This window comes from Halichoerus grypus, chromosome 14, assembly GCF_964656455.1.
Source record: "Halichoerus grypus chromosome 14, mHalGry1.hap1.1, whole genome shotgun sequence".
Lineage (NCBI taxonomy): Eukaryota > Metazoa > Chordata > Mammalia > Carnivora > Phocidae > Halichoerus > Halichoerus grypus.
In genome coordinates this window covers 70,974,780-70,993,930 of record NC_135725.1, presented here as the reverse complement: position 1 = coordinate 70,993,930, position 19,151 = coordinate 70,974,780, and the positions used below count along the sequence as shown (strand labels likewise).

The following is a 19,151-nucleotide window of genomic DNA, read 5'->3' as shown; positions in this document are numbered from 1 at the left end:
CCCCATGTTGTCGGGCTCCTTGCTCAGCGGGGAGCCTACTTCTCCCTCCCCTTCTCCCTCTGCCTGCTGCTCCCCCTGCTTGCGCTCTCCCTCTCTCTATCTCTGTCTCCCTCTCTCTATCTCTGTCAAATAAATAAAATCTTTAAAAATAAAGACTGAATAGTATTTCATCATATGGACGAGCCATTTTTGTTAATCCTCCTTTGTTGATAGACATTTAGGTCATTTCCAATTTATAGCTATTAACAGTGAGATAAAGCATCCTGCCCTTGTGCCTTTGAGCCCCGCATCCTGCTGCGCTGATCTTCCTTCATTCCGCTTGCTGAGCCGGTGGCTGAAGCGGAGGGTGGAGACGAGGAAAGCCCACGTCCTCCCATCGCACTGCTCACAGCTTATTGTGTGTTATAAGTCACCTGTTATTTGCTTTTGTGTTTCCTTATTCCCTTCCCCCCACACAGTCATAATGGGCTCTTTGGTGAGAGGTAGAGTACACTGCACGCATTTAGTCCCACCCTTCTTCGTGATTAGAATGTGCAGAGTTGAGATTGCTTCTGAAAGGACATTGGCAGTCAGCAGAAGGGCCTCTCATTGCGAGCAGCCAGCGAGAAACCCACTCTGCCTGTGTCGTTCCGGATGTTCCCCTCAGGGACGTTGCAGTGTGTATCCAGTTCACCTAAAGTGGTGGGAAAAGTTCCTCTCTGCCTCCTTTTAAAAAAATGCTATCAAGCATGTATTTATTTCTCAAGAGTCTAATAGGGGCCTGCTGGGTGCCGTGCTCTGTGCCTGGCGTGAGACACAGGAATTATTAAAGCGCACCGTCCCTGCCCTCCAGGGTTCGGGATTGCTCGGAGGGGCTCACAGCGTAACGGTCCTAAATGCTGTTTTCCGTGGAAGTTGAGCTGCTGAGGCTCATCAGGACTGTGGTATCAACAACTTAGACATTATAGAGGAATTTGCATATGAGGGAAATGGTTTTGTGATTTCCTGCGGTGGATAGGACCCAAGGGTTCTTTCTGATGAAAATGACAGGAAGTTGAAATGTCCTCGTTGACCGGAGCAAAATTATCTCCAGCCAATCCCTGCCTGTCTTCCCAGCTTCCTTGGGGGTCCTTTTCCTGGCAAAAGAATAAAGGGGTCATGAATTTGGGTTTTATAATTTTAGCATTTAGAGCGACAGAGCTTCCAGACCCATGCATGATCAGAGATTCCCGGCAGTGTGGCTGGTAGTCTTTCCTAGGCTGATGGTGACTTGGGAGAAGATTGAGTGTAACTTGAGAAATTTAGGAGGAAAAAGCTGCCGTCACTCCGCTGACCAGAAGGGCCTCCACAGATCAATTAGTTAAAAGATTTTAAGTTCTTTTAGGCACTTCTTTGAAAAGCTAACTCTCCCAAGAAAAAATGTACTTACTGTACCTAAGCATGGATTTTTTTTTTTTTTTTTTTTATACAGTCCCACACAGTTTGCTGATCCCCAGCCTGAGAACCCTGATCTGGTCCGATCCCTGGTTTTATGGGTAGAATGACTAAAGTTTATAGAGGAGGGTAAATGTGGGCTATATCGTCTAGCTGATGAACTATTCCTAAAGAAACTTTTTCTTTCTTTCAGCACTGGCTGGATCATTCCAAACCCATAAAAAAGCAGATGAAAAGTAAGTAAGCAGAATTTAGCCTACTCACTTATTTCTTTTATCAGAGAGTAAAACTCCTTTGCCAATGTTTTGAGGTATTATGTTTTCATCAGGACTTGGGAGCATTTTTAAGATAGATCCCATTTTAAGTGGATGATTTTTCATTTCTTAAGGCGGGCCAAATGTTAGAGTTTAAAATTTGGATAAGATTTTTGGTAGGTATTAAAAAACAGACTATGCTCTCATTTGAAATCAGGCACCCTTGCCAATGAGAACTGATTAATATGCTGTTCAGAAGCATGACTTTACGCCTATTACATTCATTTGCTAATGAGTTATAAAAGTAGACTCAGAGGATGGAAAAGCTGGAGTTCTGACAGTCCGGTCCAGCTCTCTGATTTTATAGGTGTGGTAAGCCCATTTCTTCAGTGTTGTGTATGCGTGGGTCCTTTTAAAACATGGAATACTTTACAGTGTCCTTACTGTATTTTTAGATTACAGAACACTTGCTGTTTATGCGTCACTTTCCTTTAGCCCACTTCGTATTTTGTAAAAAGTTAGTATCTGTTTGGAATATCTTGGCAATTGGATGAAAGTAAAATGTCAGCTCTTAGTAATTCATCTAGATGGTTAGGGTTTTATTCCAGAATGAGTTACTAGCTACGCCGTCTCTGTCAATGCAAAAGCACATTTTAGTTTTCCAGATTGAAGGATTGCAAAGAACTCACTAGCTTTCTATGCCCCATTGCGACCTCCCCGATGTAACGGTGAATGTATGACTAGAGTTAACGTGTTTTTCCTTTTGTCCATTCTCTGATCTTCAAAATTGGGGGAAAACATCTTCAACCTTCCATCTCCATATGTTTAGTTGGACCTGCTTATGCTTTGCACTTTCGAGTTAAATATTATTCTTCAGAACCGAACAACCTTCGTGAAGAGTTTACAAGGTAGGACAAAATGCAGAACAAGATTCCCCTCTTTCTCATAGCACTTACCTTATAACTTACGGGTCCCCTGAGTTGTAGGTCTGCCTCCTCTTCTATCTGCTAACTTTATATTCTGAGCAAGAGTTATTAGTACTTTGCCTGTGCTTGTCTCCGTATTCTGTTGAAAATCTACCCTTTGCTTAATTTGTCCTTTTTCTCAGTGAATCAGAATTAAAAGATTTATTTTCTTGTCACATTTCTGTTTTGTTGGGCTGTGGGTAGATTGGTGAGTTGTTCTTTATAGTGTCACTTTGTTTTTGTCTAGGTACAAAAAGGGAAGGCAGGTATTGGAAGAGCATTTCTTAGTCCCAAATAGCTATCTTATTTTTTTTTTTAAGGGTCTGCACAGTGTTCCCTTGTTGCTACAATATCAAAGTTGTTGGAATCCCTTCATGTTATCTTTCAGCCCCACTGGATTTCTTTTGAGGTCTGCCTGCCTTATGCCTGTCTCTTAGACTTCAGAAACAGTGTTGAAGCAAAAGAGACTTTAAAAACATTTTAAGTATGGAATTTCCCTCCAGCTACCCTTCTGACAGTGAGATTCTCTACCCAGCCTTCCACTGCTTTAGATGTCCCCAGAACCTCCTTGTCATTTGTGTGATGGACAGTAGTGGTGACATGTCAGCTCATGGTGGTGGCCATTAGCCTGGAGATGACCACCCAAGGAACACTTTACAGACTGTTTATCATCATTCTCCACCCTGGAGAGCCCTACTGGCCTTCCGTAGCTAGGTTTTCCTGTAGGAATTGGAAGTTCTGGCCATGTCAGCCCTGTTTTCTCTTTGACGTGAGTACTCAGCTCTGTGGTGGCTAAGCAGCTTTCGGAAGCAGGAACATTCTGGAATGTACTAGAACCTTCAGCTCCCCCATCCTTTGATTTCTGGGTCACCCACATTCTCCTAGATCCATTGCAACAGAGAGTGACCGTCTGCTTTGTTTTCAAAATCCAAACAAATTATTCTAGAGTTTCTCTTTAGAGTCCTTTATGAAACATGCTGCTTCTAGCCATCATCAAAGCCAGTGATTCTTAACCAGGGTTGTGTGAATCAGAAACACCTAGGAAGCTTTTGAACAAATCAGATTCCTGGGGACCACTCTTGCATGGAAGGCTGATTCCGTAGGTATGGGGCGGAGCGTGGGTAGCTTTGGCTTTTACAAAGCACTGTAAGTGGTTCTGATGCCCACATGCTCCTGGTTAAAAAAAAAACAGTTAAGCCAAGACACTTAATTTTTTTTTTACTTAGGTGAACTCCACTTGTGTTACTTGCTACTTTCCTCTCCCCATTTCTCATTACCCCATAACGCCCTGCAGCCCAGTTCCAGGATTTTTGGTGTGTGTGGGTGTGTGTGTGGGTGTGTGTGTGGGGGTGTGTGTGTGTGGGTGGGTGTGCACGCATTTGGTTGTTAAGAGACAGAGTCTGCAGTTAACCTGCGTCAGGAAAGAAGCCTCAAGCAGTTGCTCACCACAGTCAGCTGTAAACTTTCTGATGGAAGCAGCTGCACGGTTCCTGGAACCTGCTGGTGGGACTGGCTGAGGGCCAGGTCCGGCGGCTCCGCCCCGTCTGTTTGATTGGACGCGTCGCATGCCTGTGTGTGAGCGCTCTTCTCAGCACCGCCGGTGCTGCCGAGGCCGTCATTGGGCCGTGCCGTGTTCCATGTTCCATCCTCCAAGTATCTTGCGAATTCTGTACATGCGCTCACCTGCCTAGCTAGGTTCTGGGATGCCTTCCTGGAGACTCAGGAGGAGATGCTTCCACCAAAGTTCTCATTTGATTTGGACTCCTTTATACAATGCTGAATTCTGGGCTGTGGGCGGGGCGGGGTTTGTGATGGGCAGTTGGGGGTTGGAAGCAGCTGGGAAAGAGGACCCTCTGTTGACTTTTGTGTATGTTTATCAGGTACCTGTTTGTTTTACAACTCAGGCATGACATTCTTTCAGGAAAGTAAGTATGTTTTTGTTCTCACTCTTAACCCAGGATAGATCATAGTATATTTCTAAATCACGGTTGTTGTTGTTGCTGTTTTAACTCTTCTACCCTTGTTCCCTTTTCAAAATTCAAAAAAAGTACACCAGGCATTGTAAAGTGAGTCTAATACTTGTATCATTGTCATCCTCATCTTATTTTAAATGATTACTATATGGCTTGAAGCATTTCCAAGAGCATTTAATATCTTAAGTGATGTGCATTTGGGAATAATTCTCTCCCTGATCACATCACTGCCCCATTCATAATGGCTTTTGTCGTATTTGCAAGCAAGATACGTTATTAGTATGTATACACTTACAAGCATTTGGATAGTCCAAAGTCTCATTCATCACCATCTGCATTTAAGCAACGAAACAGGTTATGTTCTGATTCTGATAGGAGGTTTAGACATCTCATCTCATTTCCTTTTCCCCTCTTAAAAATAGTTTTTCAATACCAGGCCTCTGGTGACAATGATTGGTGAGCACAAGGAGCATTGGCACTGATGTGGTTGGTCTCGCCTGCAGTATTTATTTTAAAGATGGGGAATTTCAATGGTCCTAGCCTTTACAGTTGTGTCACTTTTCCGCATACATATTGACCATTTTCGGTCAATGGAGACGGAAAATGAAGACTATACTGAATCTAAAAAGCGATCCCTGATGCTGAAAAGAGCTCATCTTGATTTTGAATATAATCGGAAGGAAATTTGAAAAGTGATTTCCGAATTTGCAGACTCTGCATCGGACGTATGCTATAGAAACCTTAGCGCAATATGTGTCATAGAACAAGTAGATTGTACAGTGTATACATTGGCCTTATTCAGCCATGCAATACGAATCTTCGGTGTGCGTGTTACGAGTGTGTGTATTTTTATCTCTCTCTCTCTCTCTCTCTCTGCATACTGTGCTCCTCATACGAAAGGCCTCTTAAGTCTAGTAATTGTCTTCAGTTTGGAAAAATATTAATGGCGACATCTTGCATTTGTACAGTACTTTGCAGTTTCTGTGCACTTCAGCCTGATTTACTGTGCTTCAAAGCGGAATGGTGTTCTGGTCCCAGCACTGCCTCCTACCAGCTGGATGACCTTGAGCAGGCACTCGAACACTCACTTCCTCATCTCTAAAGTGGGGGATGGGGGAGCCCTGGCAGCACCCATCTTCGGGGTTTATGAACTCCGTGCATTGACCACATTCAGCCGTACGTGTGAAAGGCTTTGAAAACTATGAAGTGCTATACCAATGTATGTCATTATTATTTTTCTAACTCAATTTGTAATTTGAAGTGTGAATGAGATCAGTGATGGGAGGTGTAGTAATACGCCTCTCTGGCTCTGCCGCCCTTCTCCTTATTAGAACGCTTGAGTGTATCCAGCTGTCCTGGTGGTGTTAGATATTGTATCTGTCTGTTTATTTTTAACATTATGACCTGGTTTCAAGAAAGATGTAAGGCAGCTTGAAAAGGCGCATGTACCATATCAAGTAAGTTTCAGAATCACAAGGCAAAGGGAAGGCTTTTCATTCTGTTTCCCAAACTTCCCCCATTCTTGCCAAATTCAGTAAAATTGCCCACAGGGTAGATAGAAACTGTACCGAGGTTGGGTTGTTTTGCTAGACGGTGAGACACCGACTTTGGAAATAGGTAGTGGAAGTCAGCTTGTTTGCATTCTTTAATGTGGATAGCAAAAAGAGAAGCTGCTGGGAAAAATCATTATCTAAATATCACTACCTTTTGAAAAATGACTTTAATGATATTTTGTATGGTTTATGAGTATTAAAGTTCATATACAGAATTAATTTCCTCTCTCTCTTTTTTTTTTTTTTTCAAGATTGAAATGCCCCTATGAAACGGCTGTGGAATTAGCTGCTCTCTGTCTACAAGGTACATTCTTCTTTGGCGGTAATTAGCATTTTAATGTTATGCTCTCGTTTCAACAATTGATTATCCCGTGTACCAGGCTCAGTTCTCTACTTTGGGGGTATAAATGAATATAGTAGGGCCTGCATCTCCAAGTAGCTTGTGGTCCCGTGAGGACATGGCAAAACCACACACAGGGTGTAGCGTAGTTCCTATAGAAAGACCTGCAGGAGGCTTGGAAGGTGAAGGCCCTTCAGGGGGATGAGTAGATGAAGATGAGCAAAGGAATTAAGACACAAAGTAGAAAAGTGCAGAGAGGCACCAGCAGTCGAGTGGTGTCAGAGGGTGGAAGTTCAAGAACCTGGAGAAGTGGACAGCCTTGAACCCTGTTTAGAGAGCATGACCTTCATGCTGTTAGCAATAGACCTCTGAAGGCTCTTAAGAGGGAGGCAGGCCTGGTCAGGTGTACATTTAGAAAGGTCACACTGGCTGTGATGGGGGAGAGGGACTGGAGCAAGACCAGGGCTCGGGGTGCAGTTAAAAGGTGTTGCTGTAATAAAAGGAAACTGACTAGGGCACGGAGTACATGCTCACACACACACCAAAAAAAACAACGCTGGTGGTACAAGAGAAGGACCTGGTCATTAGATCAGTGTTAAGAGGGGAGTCAGGGAGGAGTCACAGATGGCTTCCCGTGGTGGGTGACAGGAGCAGTGAATGGTTAGAAGAGTTGGCTCCAGTGGAGGACATCCTCTGTGAAGGGCCTCTTGGCTGAGAGGTGCCAGTGGGACCCCCCAGTAGCTTCTTGAGTGTGCACATCTGGCTCCATCAGAGAGGTCAGGCCAGAAGCATCAACAGGGAGTCATTTGCTCAGAGGTGGGAGTTAGATGGTAGGTTTGCCTGCATGGTTGTCAACATTGACTCTCCATATTAGGCACTGGTGGATTTTAGTTTAAAATGCACAAGAAACACTTGCTAAAGTCTCCAGCATTCATTAAGAGGGTACTAACACGTAACTGCACATAAGGAATTTTATCAGTACATCAGATAGACCTATGTTGTGGATTCGTTTACCAGTGCGTTTATCGGCTTCTGTGGGATAATGAATTATGATGTATTCATTCATAATTACTAATTAATTTTGAATATCATCATAAGATTTGGCTTCCGGCTTTTGAATTTGCCAATTTTTAAACATTGATCTAAGTCTTCAAATTATAAAATCAGTACACATTTATTATAGACCATCAGGACAGCAGTACAATAGACAAGTAGAAGGAAGGAAGGAACCTGTCATCCTGCCATCCACAGATAACCAAGAGTTTCTGTGAGTTGGATGCAGTTTTTAAAATATAATTCTAATCAGTTTTATACGATTTTTTGTATGATTTTTCTACTTGGTATTTTTAGTGCACGCACTTTGTCATAAAGATGGTTTTTAATGACTGCGGGATACTCCCCTTACCTGACATTTCTATTCCTTAGTCACTTTTTAATTCTTGTTCTCTAATGGGGGCTCGTATATAGTAGGTGCTCAGTAAGTATAGGATGAATCGAATGAAGTTGGAGGGGCCCTTTAAAGACTGTGGTTGAAGGGGGAACCTGCCCGTGAGGTCTGAAAACACAGGTGGTAGAGGTGACAATATCGTCCTCTGTAAATGTCTGTCCCAAATACGATGCTCAGTGCTTCACGCCCACATTTTCCTGATATAAGAGTCCTTATGGTGAGTGCTATAAGGATCTAGAATGGCTTGGGGGACATGGAAATCTGCTCTCCATTTTGACCAGGTTCCGATTTCACCATTTGGCCAAGTAGCATCCACTCTAGAGTTTCTGAGTCTCCAGGAGGTTCTACCATCAGAGTTGGTGACCCAGCAGTAGATGTCAGAGTGTAGTTAACAGGATGAAGTCACATCCCTGTCAGACCTGGGGCCATCAGTCCACTGGTCCTGAACCATGAGAGCTCGAGGCACGTGCGTTCTCATCTTCCCCTCCCCCCACTCACTTCCTGCCATGGGACGAAGGCATCATCACACTCACAGAGTCCAGCTCTGGTAGGACCACTTGCCTCGCCCCAGAACCGAGGCAGACGTGAATGAGATTAGCTGTCTGTGAGCCTTTCTCGGGGAGATGACCCATTTGAGTTGGAACCACAACCTAGTGTAATTTAAGATGCAGTCAGTGTGTCCGGTACAAATGAGAAAGGCTGAAGGCTTAGACACACGAGTCGGGAAGGTCTCGTTACATTGTCCCTCCGTGGCCTCTTTTCCCCACATCCCATTGGGAAGTGCCACAGCCTGCCTTCCCGGTCAACCCCAGCGGAGCCAGCCCACATCTGGCCATCAGGATCGCTGGAGCGTGTCTGGCTCTGAGTAAAATGGACCTTGTGTTTCCTCCCTTGCTTGAGCCTCAAAGACATGCCTTGCTGTGGTTGTCCTTGAATGCATGGTCCCTCCAGAGTCGTGACGCAGCGGCCTAGAGGGAAGGCCGTGCTCCCTGGGGGACTAAGTTGATGGTAGATTTGAAAGTTAGTGGGGCGCCTGGGGGGCTCAGTCGTTAAGCGTCTGCCTTCGGCTCAGGTCACAATCCCGGGGTCCTGGGATCGAGCCCCGCATCGGGCTCCCTGCTCAGCAGGAAGCCTGCTTCTGCCTCTCCCACTCCCCCTGCGGGGGGAGAATGGGACCATCACCTGCTGTGTGTCCCGTGACCTTCTTTCATCCTTGCAGTAGTCCCCATTTTTACTGGCGGGGCATCAGAGGTGGAGAGCGGTTAGTGGCTTTGCCCAGGTCGCACGGACCGTGGATGGTAGAGGGCGGGTCCCGGCCCTCCTGTGTCTGAGCTGTTTCCGCCTCCCTCCGCACCCTCCGCGGCCAGGACCCTGGCTGCAGAGTTCACAGACAACGGAGTGTCGTTTGGCCGGCAGATTCTCGGAAGGCAGGCGTGCTGTGTCAGCATACGTGTCCCAGGCTTTGCTCAGGCCGCTTCTAGTCCAGCAACAGTGAGGAGGGACACTGGCCCCCAGGCCCGGTCTCAGGAAAACCTTATCATCGTCCGGTTTCTTCCTCCCGCGCTTGATGATGTTAGTAGTGTCGCCGAGACAGGACTAAACCCAGGGCTCTGTTGCCCCACTTTGGCCCGTGCGTACAGGGGAAGGGTGGTTCATAGGAAGGAGTTCTCGTCCCACACTGCCCCTCTAGCCTCGCCAGCCCTCCAGTTTCAGGGTGAGCGCTTGGTCAGAGGTCAGTGGTGGCCTTGGGAACCCAGCCCTCATCTTCGCTGGGTGATTATTTCCAGAGCATAATCTTCATTTGTGACTTTGCTCGAGGTACCGAGTAGCTGCACACCCTGCCCCAGACCACCCTGGTGATTTCAGGGTGCCGTCCACATCAGAGTTGCAAATGAAAGGCCTTGGTCAGGTGAGGAAGTGTTCACCAGGTCCCCTCCCTCTGTCAGGCAGCGTCTCGTACAGCCCTCCCACGGCCCCTCTGGGCTTGGTAGTACTGCTGCATCGGTACGGACAGAAGTTTCATCCACTTCTGCAAGCCCATCGGGGTCCCTCCGGAAAGGTGGGCTCTGGGATTGGAAAGGTTGCTGGGTACTTAGTGTGTCGCTACGACTGGAGGGGTTCAGACATATGCTGATTCATCAGTTGGTGGGATTTGTTGTGTTGAGCCGTGGTTCTCAAGGTGTGTGCCTGGATCAGCTGTATCGGCATCACCTGGGAACTTAGAAATGCACACTCTCAGGCCTTATTCCAGACCTATGGCATCAGAATCTTGGGGGATGGGGTTCAACAGCGTGTGTTTTAGCGAGCCCTCTGGGTGATCCTGATGCACATGCAAGTTCAAAAGCCAGTGGTGCAGATCCCGTGCTTTCTGAATTACCCTGTGTGCCAGTCACCTGGGCTTCTAGTGAAAAGGCAGGTTTGGCTTCAGTAGGTCTGGGGCGGAGCCTGAGATCGGGCACCGTAAGCAAACTCCCGGTGATGCTGACGCTCTGGGTAGTAGCAGGGCATTAGAGAAACCTCTGGAGGATTCCTTTACGTCCTGGGGGCTGCTCCCTGAGCTGTAGGGGTGGGGTCCGGAGTGGGGAGAGTGGATTTGCTCATTTGTGTCTTGGAGGCCTGAGGCCCCCCTGTTTCCTCGGACCCTTCATTCTGTGGGGTGCTCGGTGAGAGCCAGTAGCGTGCAGGGCGCCTCGGGCTTTTTGCTGGGACTGCTCACGTGGTTGTTCCTCTTCTGCGCTAGCGTCTTCCTCCTGATTCTGGCAGACTTGCCGCAGTTGCTCCTGCAGCCTTGTCACCCCCTCCCCCCCTCCCTCCCCCCCCTCCTGCCTCACTCCTTCCCTCTCCCTCCCGGCATATTTTCCCCCAGATTGTACATGTACTGAATTCTTGATTGGTTCTCTCCAGCACTGCAGCCTCGGCCTTAGCGAGAGCCTGCTTAAATGGATGTTTCAGAGCAGGTCCTCATTCCCTGCAGTTGCCTTTTATTGCAGATCTGGGCTCTACCACTTCACGGGGAAATATAATCTGGGCCTCCTCGGGTAGGGGAAACAGTCGAGAGAAAGGCAGTCATAACTGAGATAATGGTGTTTTGCCCAATGGGGAGGTCACGAGGATGATTCTCAGATTCTGGAGTACGTGTGGGCTCCAGGTGGGAGTTCAGCCCTCCTGAAAGGAGGGGCTCCTCCACATGGGGGTACCTGTGCTTCATAATTGTGCAAACTGCCTCTGGACCTGGTTGCAGCAATCACTGAAAGCATTCACCGTCTCCTGTTTTCTTCCCTTTTATGAACCTCGCAGCGGAGCTGGGGGAGTGCGAGCTTCCAGAACACACGCCAGAGCTTGTGTCTGAGTTTCGGTTCATTCCAAATCAGACAGAAGCGATGGAATTTGATATCTTCCAGAGATGGAAAGAGTGCAGGTACCGAGATGCTACCATCTCGCATTCTGATGTGTTTCTTTCGTGATCCGTAAGCATGTGTCAGACTCTGATGTGCCAGTAGAGTTGCTCTGCTTGAAGACCACAAAACTGCAGCTCCAGCTCTTCACTTCTCGCCCGTGCCTCTCAGTCCCGTGTTTCCAAAGGCCCCCATGACCCCTGTCTTTACTGAGATACTGGGATACACAGGCAGGACCGCACCGCACTCCCATTGCTCTCTGAATTACAGAGCCTGGTCCCGATTGGCTCGTTCCTGCCAGGGACACTGCTGCTCACCTGGCCTCCTAGAGAGAGCAAGGAGGCTCTGCCTCGGTGTGTTCCTCCACACCCGGTTCTCTGTCCGTGACCTGAATCTTCTAGAGTAAACCCTTTAGAGGGTGGCCCTGTTGTCCCTTACAGGGACACTCGTATTTGAGACCGCGTGTTGTACAGTGTTCTATTTCAAGACATGTGGTCACCGCAGCTAGATCCAGCCTTGTCGTTTATGTCGAGGCTCTCCCCTCCTTCTCCTCGGGGTCTCCCTAGACGGACAGTTTCGTGCCTTTCTGCCCTCCCAGCCCACCTTCCCGAACACCTGCGCCAAGTCAGTCTTGGACTCAGAAACAGAGCCTAGTTTCCTCCTGTCCCTCCATCCTTTGAAGGGGCCTCATGACTTTTTTTGAAACTGGAAGGTGACACTAGCCCACTCTCGTACCACGTGGAAACAGGAGAGGAAGGTGTGGCCGTGGGGTCGTGGTGCCACACCCCGCCCGCGCCCGCCGTCCACTCTGCAGCCTGTCCTCGTTAGCAGCCAGTGGTGTGGCTTTCCAGCCTCTTTACCTGCCGTGGACTTGACGACGTCCACGCATAAAAAATTGTTGCCTTCCCTGCTCACATTATAAGCACTGCTGTCTGTCATCTTTCTAATCAGGGAACAATCTGTCCATGGGAGTCTTTTCCTGTTCATCCTAATCGGTGTCCCTCATTCTCTTAATCGCTGCAGAGCATCCCCTAGTGTGGCTGTGCTCTTCAGAATCCTGTGGGTGTACGAGCTGCAGTTTACATGTGTTTCCATTGGTTTTTCTAAGGGGAAAGAGCCCTGCCCAGGCGGAACTGTCCTATCTGAATAAAGCGAAGTGGCTGGAAATGTATGGGGTAGACATGCACGTTGTCAGGGTAAGAACTGTGTGCGGTTAAGTCACGGGGTCTCTCGGGGCGTACTGTGACTGGGCCACGTGTAAACAGTGTGCGAGCAAAGTAACGTGGCGAGGAAACTGTTTTGTATTCTGTTCTGTGACGACCTGTTAGAACCTTCTACCGATTGTCACTTCGTTTATTTGTAGGGAAGAGATGGCTGTGAATATTCTCTTGGACTGACCCCGACAGGCATATTAATCTTTGAAGGAGCTAACAAAATAGGCTTATTCTTTTGGTAATTTAGTTTTGTCTAATATTAAAAATGTCTTTTCCTATTTTGTGGTGGAATTATATGTGATGGATGATTATTGAGGGATATTGGCAACACCCAGATTTGCTTTAAAAAAAAAAAAAAACACTGTACTCTTGCATTTGTGGGTGTTTCGCAGTGGCCATGAGACTTCTGGATAAATCACACTTGAATGACTGAATGATTTCTTTAGCAAATCTAAACTTAAAAAAAAAGTAAAAAGGGAACTGCTGTTTGTGTAGCCAGCCTTCCTGCCGATTGTACTTTTAAGATGTTTTCTCTCTGACCAGGCCTAAAATTACCAAAATGGATTTTAAAAAGAGCAAATTGACACTGGTGGTGGTAGAGGATGATGATCAGGTAAGCCTTGCCCCTGGTTTTCCCTCTTCGCTGCAAGTAATGCTTCTTTGAGGTCACGGGCCCCCACTGAGCCGAGCACCTTGTGCTTCGCCTGTCAGGGACGGGAACAGGAGCATACGTTCGTATTCCGGCTGGACAGCGCCAGAACCTGCAAGCATCTCTGGAAGTGTGCAGTGGAGCATCACGCCTTCTTCCGGCTGCGGACGCCAGGAAATAGCAAATCGAACAGATCAGACTTTATCCGGCTGGGGTCTCGCTTCAGATTCAGGTGGGCACTGGTTTTCATGACGTGGCTACCCCGGTTCGAAGGAGGGCAGCAGGGATGTTTCTCATGAACAGAGCAATAAATGGATCTATCTCCGGAGGCTTGAGTCGGACATCCCGTCCCTGCTTCTTTCTTGAGATCTAACCTTCGTTTGAGTCCCTGAAGCTCTTTTAGCCTCCATGTCCTTGTGGATAAAAAGGGGCTAATAATAAAATTGTAAATCACCGACATGTAGGTGGAAGTGTGCCGTTTTACTAAAGCAGTAGACACTAGCCACGTGTGGCCGTAAGATTAGTTAATATTAAATGAATTTTTTAAAAAGTTACTTATTTGAGAGAGAGAGCATGTGTGTGTGCGATTTGGGGCGGAGCCAAGGGAGAGAACCCCCAAGCAGACTCCCCGCTGAGTGCAGAGCCCGACTCAGGGCTCCATCTCACGACCCATGAGATCATGACCTGAGCCGAAATCAAGAGTCAGATGCTCAACCGACCGAGCTACCCCGGCGCCCCAAGATTAATATTAAATAAATATTTAATTTAAGTCTGGGTGGCTCAGTCGGTTAAGCATCTGACTTCGGCTCAGGGTCCTGGGATCAAGCCCTGTCTCAGGCTCCCTGCTCGGTGGGGAGTCTACTTTTCCCTCTCCCTCTGCTACGCCACCCCCCGCCCCCGCTTCTGCTCTCTCTCTGTCTCAAATAAATAAGTACAATCTTTAAAATGTAGTTCCTCTGTCTCACCAACCACACTTTAAGTGCTCAGTGCACGTGAGGTAGACAGACATAGAACACAAACTGTGCTAGAGCTTTTCATGAACCAGTGTGCAGTCCTCGCAGCAGACTTAATGCCATAGGTCCTCTGATTATCCCCATGAGATAAGGAAACTGGGGCTGAGGGGTTGCATAATCTGCCCAGAGTCATGCCAGTTAAGTGGTAGAGCTGAAATTCAACCCCAGACAATCTGGGTCTTATATTTTAACCACTACTCTATTGCCTTTCATGCGCCAACGTCCAGAAATTTGGTGATGATTAAGAATGAGAGCGGATGTCCTTGTGTGTGCAAGTGACCCAGGGTGGGCTCAGTAAATATTTGAATCTGAAAAGACCCCGAAAACATGAAGAATTTAATTTTTCATGTGTTTTTACTTATGATTGTAAGACCGTGTCTTTCAAAATACATAAAAATTCCCTGGGGGCTTATTTTAAAAATGAGGAATTATGACCTCATCCGAGACCCTTGTAATCAGAATCAATGGGGTGCATGCATATGTGCGTTCATGAGTAAGGCCTGGGAACGTGCATTTTAAATGCCTTCCCAGGGTTGGTTTCTGAGGCTTGTTTACAGATCTTGAGTCGCTGTTATAAGCCTTAAAACTTCATCTGGTTTCATAACCTCTACCCACACATGGCATGTCCTTGAACTCTGTTGAATATGCCAAAAAATGTGCTCATTTCAGATTTATCTACTGTGTGAGGAAGTGGCTTTTGGGATGGTTGCCAAGGCGGGCTTTTCCATCCTAGGAGGAAACTCCCCCAGGATTTGGCCAGGCCAGGCTCCCTTCTGCTCCTTGAAGAGAAGCAGAAGAAGGAAGGGGAGGTTGGAGACAAGGATGCCCCTTGGAGGCACTTAGAGCGGGTAGCAAGTGGCCCCTTCTGTGTGAGGAATCATCAACCGAGCGTGGCTGGAATACAGCAGCTCAGATAAAAACAGTGCATGTCCTGGAAACGGCACAAGGCCACACGGTGGTTGAAACCCAGAAAGCCTTGGTGAAAGAAGTCAGGTTTCCCTTGGCATAGTAAGGAAGGCCAAGGTTTACTTAAGTGGTCATTGATAACAGCATTTTAGAAGAGATAAATGTCTACGTAATGTGTGTTATGAAAGGTTATTTTATCTGTGAATCGTCGTTCTCTCTCAGTCAGATGTTCCGAGTACTTGGACCTGCTTGGTTTGTGGAGCCAAGTGGCTGGTACCTAAATTGCAGGCTTTGTCTTTTGGTGGAAATATCTGCCCCTATAATACAGCTTGGATTTGGCAAAGCTTTGATTTCCCAATGCAAGGCCAAATTTAGAGTGTGTCTTCACCAAACGAGTTCACGATAAGTTGAAATTTACATTGGAGCTCTTGAAAATAGAAGTGCGCTTCCAAATACGCCTCATGTACTGATATTCTGATATCGGTAACACGCAATGAAATACTTACTTTCCAGTGGGCGGACAGAGTATCAAGCCACACACGGCAGCAGGTTACGAAGAACCAGCACCTTCGAGCGGAAGCCTAGTAAACGCTATCCATCCCGGAGACATTCGACATTCAAAGGTAGGGTGCTGTTCATTCTGCCTGGAATTTTATATGACGGTTTAGTGGGTTAAACCCTGAGGAGCTTGGTAAAGCAGTTCTTAAAGGAACTTTCTGCCATTCTGCTCTGTCATTCCAAAGAATCCCAACAGGAGGGATTCTCTGGAGGGGAATCAGGCCACTCTTGCTGTCCACTGTCTTTAGTTTTTCCCATTGTATGTGTTCGTTTTCTTCTCCCTCTTTTTCATACTTCTTTTCTTGTGCCTCTTTGCTTCTGTTGGACCTGGGACCTTAGGAATATCATAGGTTACCACGTTTCTTGTCCGTGGAAGAGATTGCTGTGTCTTGGAGGGAAAAACAGTCCTTTCTCTCCTCCATCTTACAATTTCAAATGGGGACTTTAGTCTCATGCTAACCAGAATTCTGTCCACATAAGAGCAGATCCAGAACCTTTAAATCCTGGACTCAGGTCCCGCGGTCCATCCAAACACACGCTGCCCCTGAATTTAGCCTGCCCTTCCCCCGCCTTTCCAGAGCCCCCTGAGCCTTGTCTGTCAGTTACTAATGAGGTCTCACGCCTGTCTGAGGCCGGGTTCCCAATACAGGACCAGTCAGTGAATGAGCAAGCAGCTCATTTAAACCCAGCCTCCACATCCCACCTCCTAGCTCTCCTCTGTCCACGCTTGATTGTTCCTCCCTTCGGGACACCTAGTTTAGCATTGAATTGTGGGCTCGTTCATGGCACGGCCTCTGTACTCCCAACCCCCCAGGCCCTCTCCTATATATCACTTACTCCTAGTGGCCATTCCATAGATTTTCCTTGTATAACTTGGGACTTCGCAGGCCTTTATGGGACCCGCACCTATACTCGCCCCCCTTCTAGAATCTTTAACCTTGTGTTCCCCACTGTTTCCTGCCTTTTTGAACCAATGGTGCATACCATGGCAGCCAGAAGCTCTCTAAAGTCATTCTTGGCTGCCCTAATGGAGAAAAAATGGCCAGAGCCCAGGAAATGTGGCCTAACCTTCAAGAAAGACCAGAGGGTGAGAGGACTGGGGGCGTGCCCAGAGAAGAGTGACGGTGGCTGAAGGTGATTGATTGCAGGAACTGGGGGTGACAAGTGATGTGGTGGGGGAGAGACGGAGGGCTGTGTTGCCTCCCTGTCAGGCCTTATGCCTGCTGTGGTCCACTGTGTCAGCGTTGTCCAGAAACACTCCAAATAAGGAAGAACTTCCTCATGGTGTTGTCCAAAGATAGAGCCATCTCAAGACCTTGCTGAGCTCCCAGGCCCTGGAGGCGTGCACAGGCACAAAGGGAAAGAGCCCTTGGCGTAGCCACTGCAGAGGGAGGAAGTGGCCTTTGACTTGACCCTTGCCCCCATGGGTGGCTTTGGGGCTCTTGCAGACCACGGCTTCTCTGATTCTCCTCTGTGAAGCTTTTGATGATTTTTCCATGCTGCACCCTTTACAAACCGAAGTGGAGTCTAGATAAAGGACCTCTAGCTCTGTCCATGGTCCCTTCCTCAGACACACACCCCTGCTCCAGCCAGAAATGTCTGTCCCAAGCTCCCCAGTGCAATCCGGCTCGTAGTTCAGCCTTTCTCATCCCGTTATGCTGTCTTTGATTTGACACACCTCTCTGTCTCTTTGTCAAGACTGTGAGCTCCTTGACAGCAAGAATTGTCTCTGATCTCTGCATCTGAGAGCCTGGCCCCAGGCACGTGTTCAGCATTCTCTGGGTGAATTGGAGGGGTTGGCCCAGGGGAAAGGAGACTTTTCCTCCAGAAAGGAGAAGTAGCTAAGGTGAAGATTCTGCCTCCTGGGGTCGGGACCCCTCTGAGATCACAGAACTCTCCACCCTGGTCATTGTCATCGCGTGGTAAACAGTGACAGCTCTCTAAGATGACACACCTTTCTGTTTTTCCTTTAAAGCAAGCAACCCGGTGATAGCGGCTCAGTTCTGGTAAGTGCCCCCAGACTCTGGGGTACAGCTCTTCTCTCTAATTATTGTCTTTATTTGCAATGTTGACTTTTTCCTTAATACAGTTAAACCACAGAGTGAGTCACCTGATGATTTTTCCCCCCTTTTTCTGCTGCCCGCCTGTACCATCCTCCTGGTTTTCAATAAGAACACAATAGAATGTTCCAGGACGTTTTTTTTTTTTTCTTTTTTAAAACGCAGCTGCTTTGTTGGCATAGCTTTGTGCTTTGTTTGTGACAACAGTGGGCTTTAGATAAAGGTGAGGGGAAGGTATACACCGCACTGTGCTGGTGGTGTTGCCGGCAGTGATGGGGAAGCGAGGCCGAGCTCCGGAGCAAAAGCTCCGTGAGAGCAAATGCTGAATCTGCTCGGTGACGTGCACGCTTCACAGTCGTACAGCATAGACGCCCTTGACTAAAACACCTTTACTGAACGTCGTGCAGACAAAAGAACACGTCACAAGGCGGAAGCTCCAGCCCAGGTGTGAGCAAACTTTTCCTGTAAAGTGCCAGATCGTAAATACTTTGGACCTGGGAGGCTGTGCTCTCTCTTTCCTGGCGGCTCAGCTCTGTCTCGGCACACAAAAGCAGCTGAGACGGTGTGTCAATGAAAGAACACAGCTGTGTTCCAATAAAACTTTCCTCGTAAATGCAGGTGGGCCAGGGTCGGCCCACGGGGTGTGATTTGCTGGCCCCTTCCCCAGCCCGGGTGTTCTTGATCTTTGCTGTACATGGAATCTCCTGGTGAGCCTTGAGAGCCCCTCCTCAGCCAGGCCACGCCCCAGGCTAATTGCATCCAGCTCAGAGGGTGGACCCAGGCATCTGGTTTTTTAAAGCGCCTAGGTGATTCTAGTGTGTGGCCCAGGTGAGAAGCACCATCCCACCTCGCATGGACCTCTTTTTCTCTCTCGGAAACAACTGTTTGCACATGTGAGCTATGACTGAGATGGACAGCCGTCATGCTAGAGAATCACAGGCTGTATTGTTTTGGCCCTGGTGTCCAAGCTCCAGCCACTGGTAGCCCATTTTAGTTGGCTCCTGGGTCTTGCCAGGCACAGGTCTCAGGCTGCTGGGAAGATCTTAGAGGTGAGCACAGCTTGACTGTGGCAGGTATTCCAGAGAGGTGGCAGGGCCCGGCATGGGGGTGGAGTGGGTAGCCGATGTCCTGGTGGGTGATGAGGATGCAGGCCAAGGGACCAGGAGGCCTCCCGCCTCGCCCCCAGCCTTGCTTTCATCCAGCTCTGGGGCCTTAGGCCTTCCTTCTGGGCCTCCACGGAACACAAGGAGGTTGGGCTGGATCAGTGTTGGTCCGCACTTCTTAGCCTCTGATGTTCGCCTCCTGAGAGAATCCTGACCTGGAAGCCTAGCTTTCAGCACAGACGAAAGTAGAGCTGCTCTGGGTGAAGCCAGGCAGGGAGGAGAAGGCTGGCGCCTGCCTGTTCTTCTGC

General features: G+C 48.0%; 1 protein-coding gene across 5 annotated transcripts in view; it reads left to right on the top strand.

Annotated features, from left to right (window-relative positions):
* Window positions 1–19,151, top strand: part of EPB41L4B (erythrocyte membrane protein band 4.1 like 4B) — a 127,936-nt gene that overhangs the window by 44,869 nt on the left and 63,916 nt on the right. For all 5 annotated transcript variants that reach the window (XM_078061579.1, XM_078061580.1, XM_078061577.1 and 2 more), the window contains exons 3-13: window positions 1,607–1,649; window positions 2,497–2,575; window positions 4,513–4,557; window positions 6,410–6,462; window positions 11,243–11,363; window positions 12,449–12,536; window positions 12,704–12,792; window positions 13,098–13,167; window positions 13,266–13,435; window positions 15,636–15,745; window positions 17,656–17,686. In XM_078061579.1, the coding sequence (XP_077917705.1) occupies window positions 1,607–1,649; window positions 2,497–2,575; window positions 4,513–4,557; window positions 6,410–6,462; window positions 11,243–11,363; window positions 12,449–12,536; window positions 12,704–12,792; window positions 13,098–13,167; window positions 13,266–13,435; window positions 15,636–15,745; window positions 17,656–17,686 (899 nt within the window). The remainder of the gene's footprint in view (window positions 1–1,606; window positions 1,650–2,496; window positions 2,576–4,512; window positions 4,558–6,409; window positions 6,463–11,242; window positions 11,364–12,448; window positions 12,537–12,703; window positions 12,793–13,097; window positions 13,168–13,265; window positions 13,436–15,635; window positions 15,746–17,655; window positions 17,687–19,151) is intronic.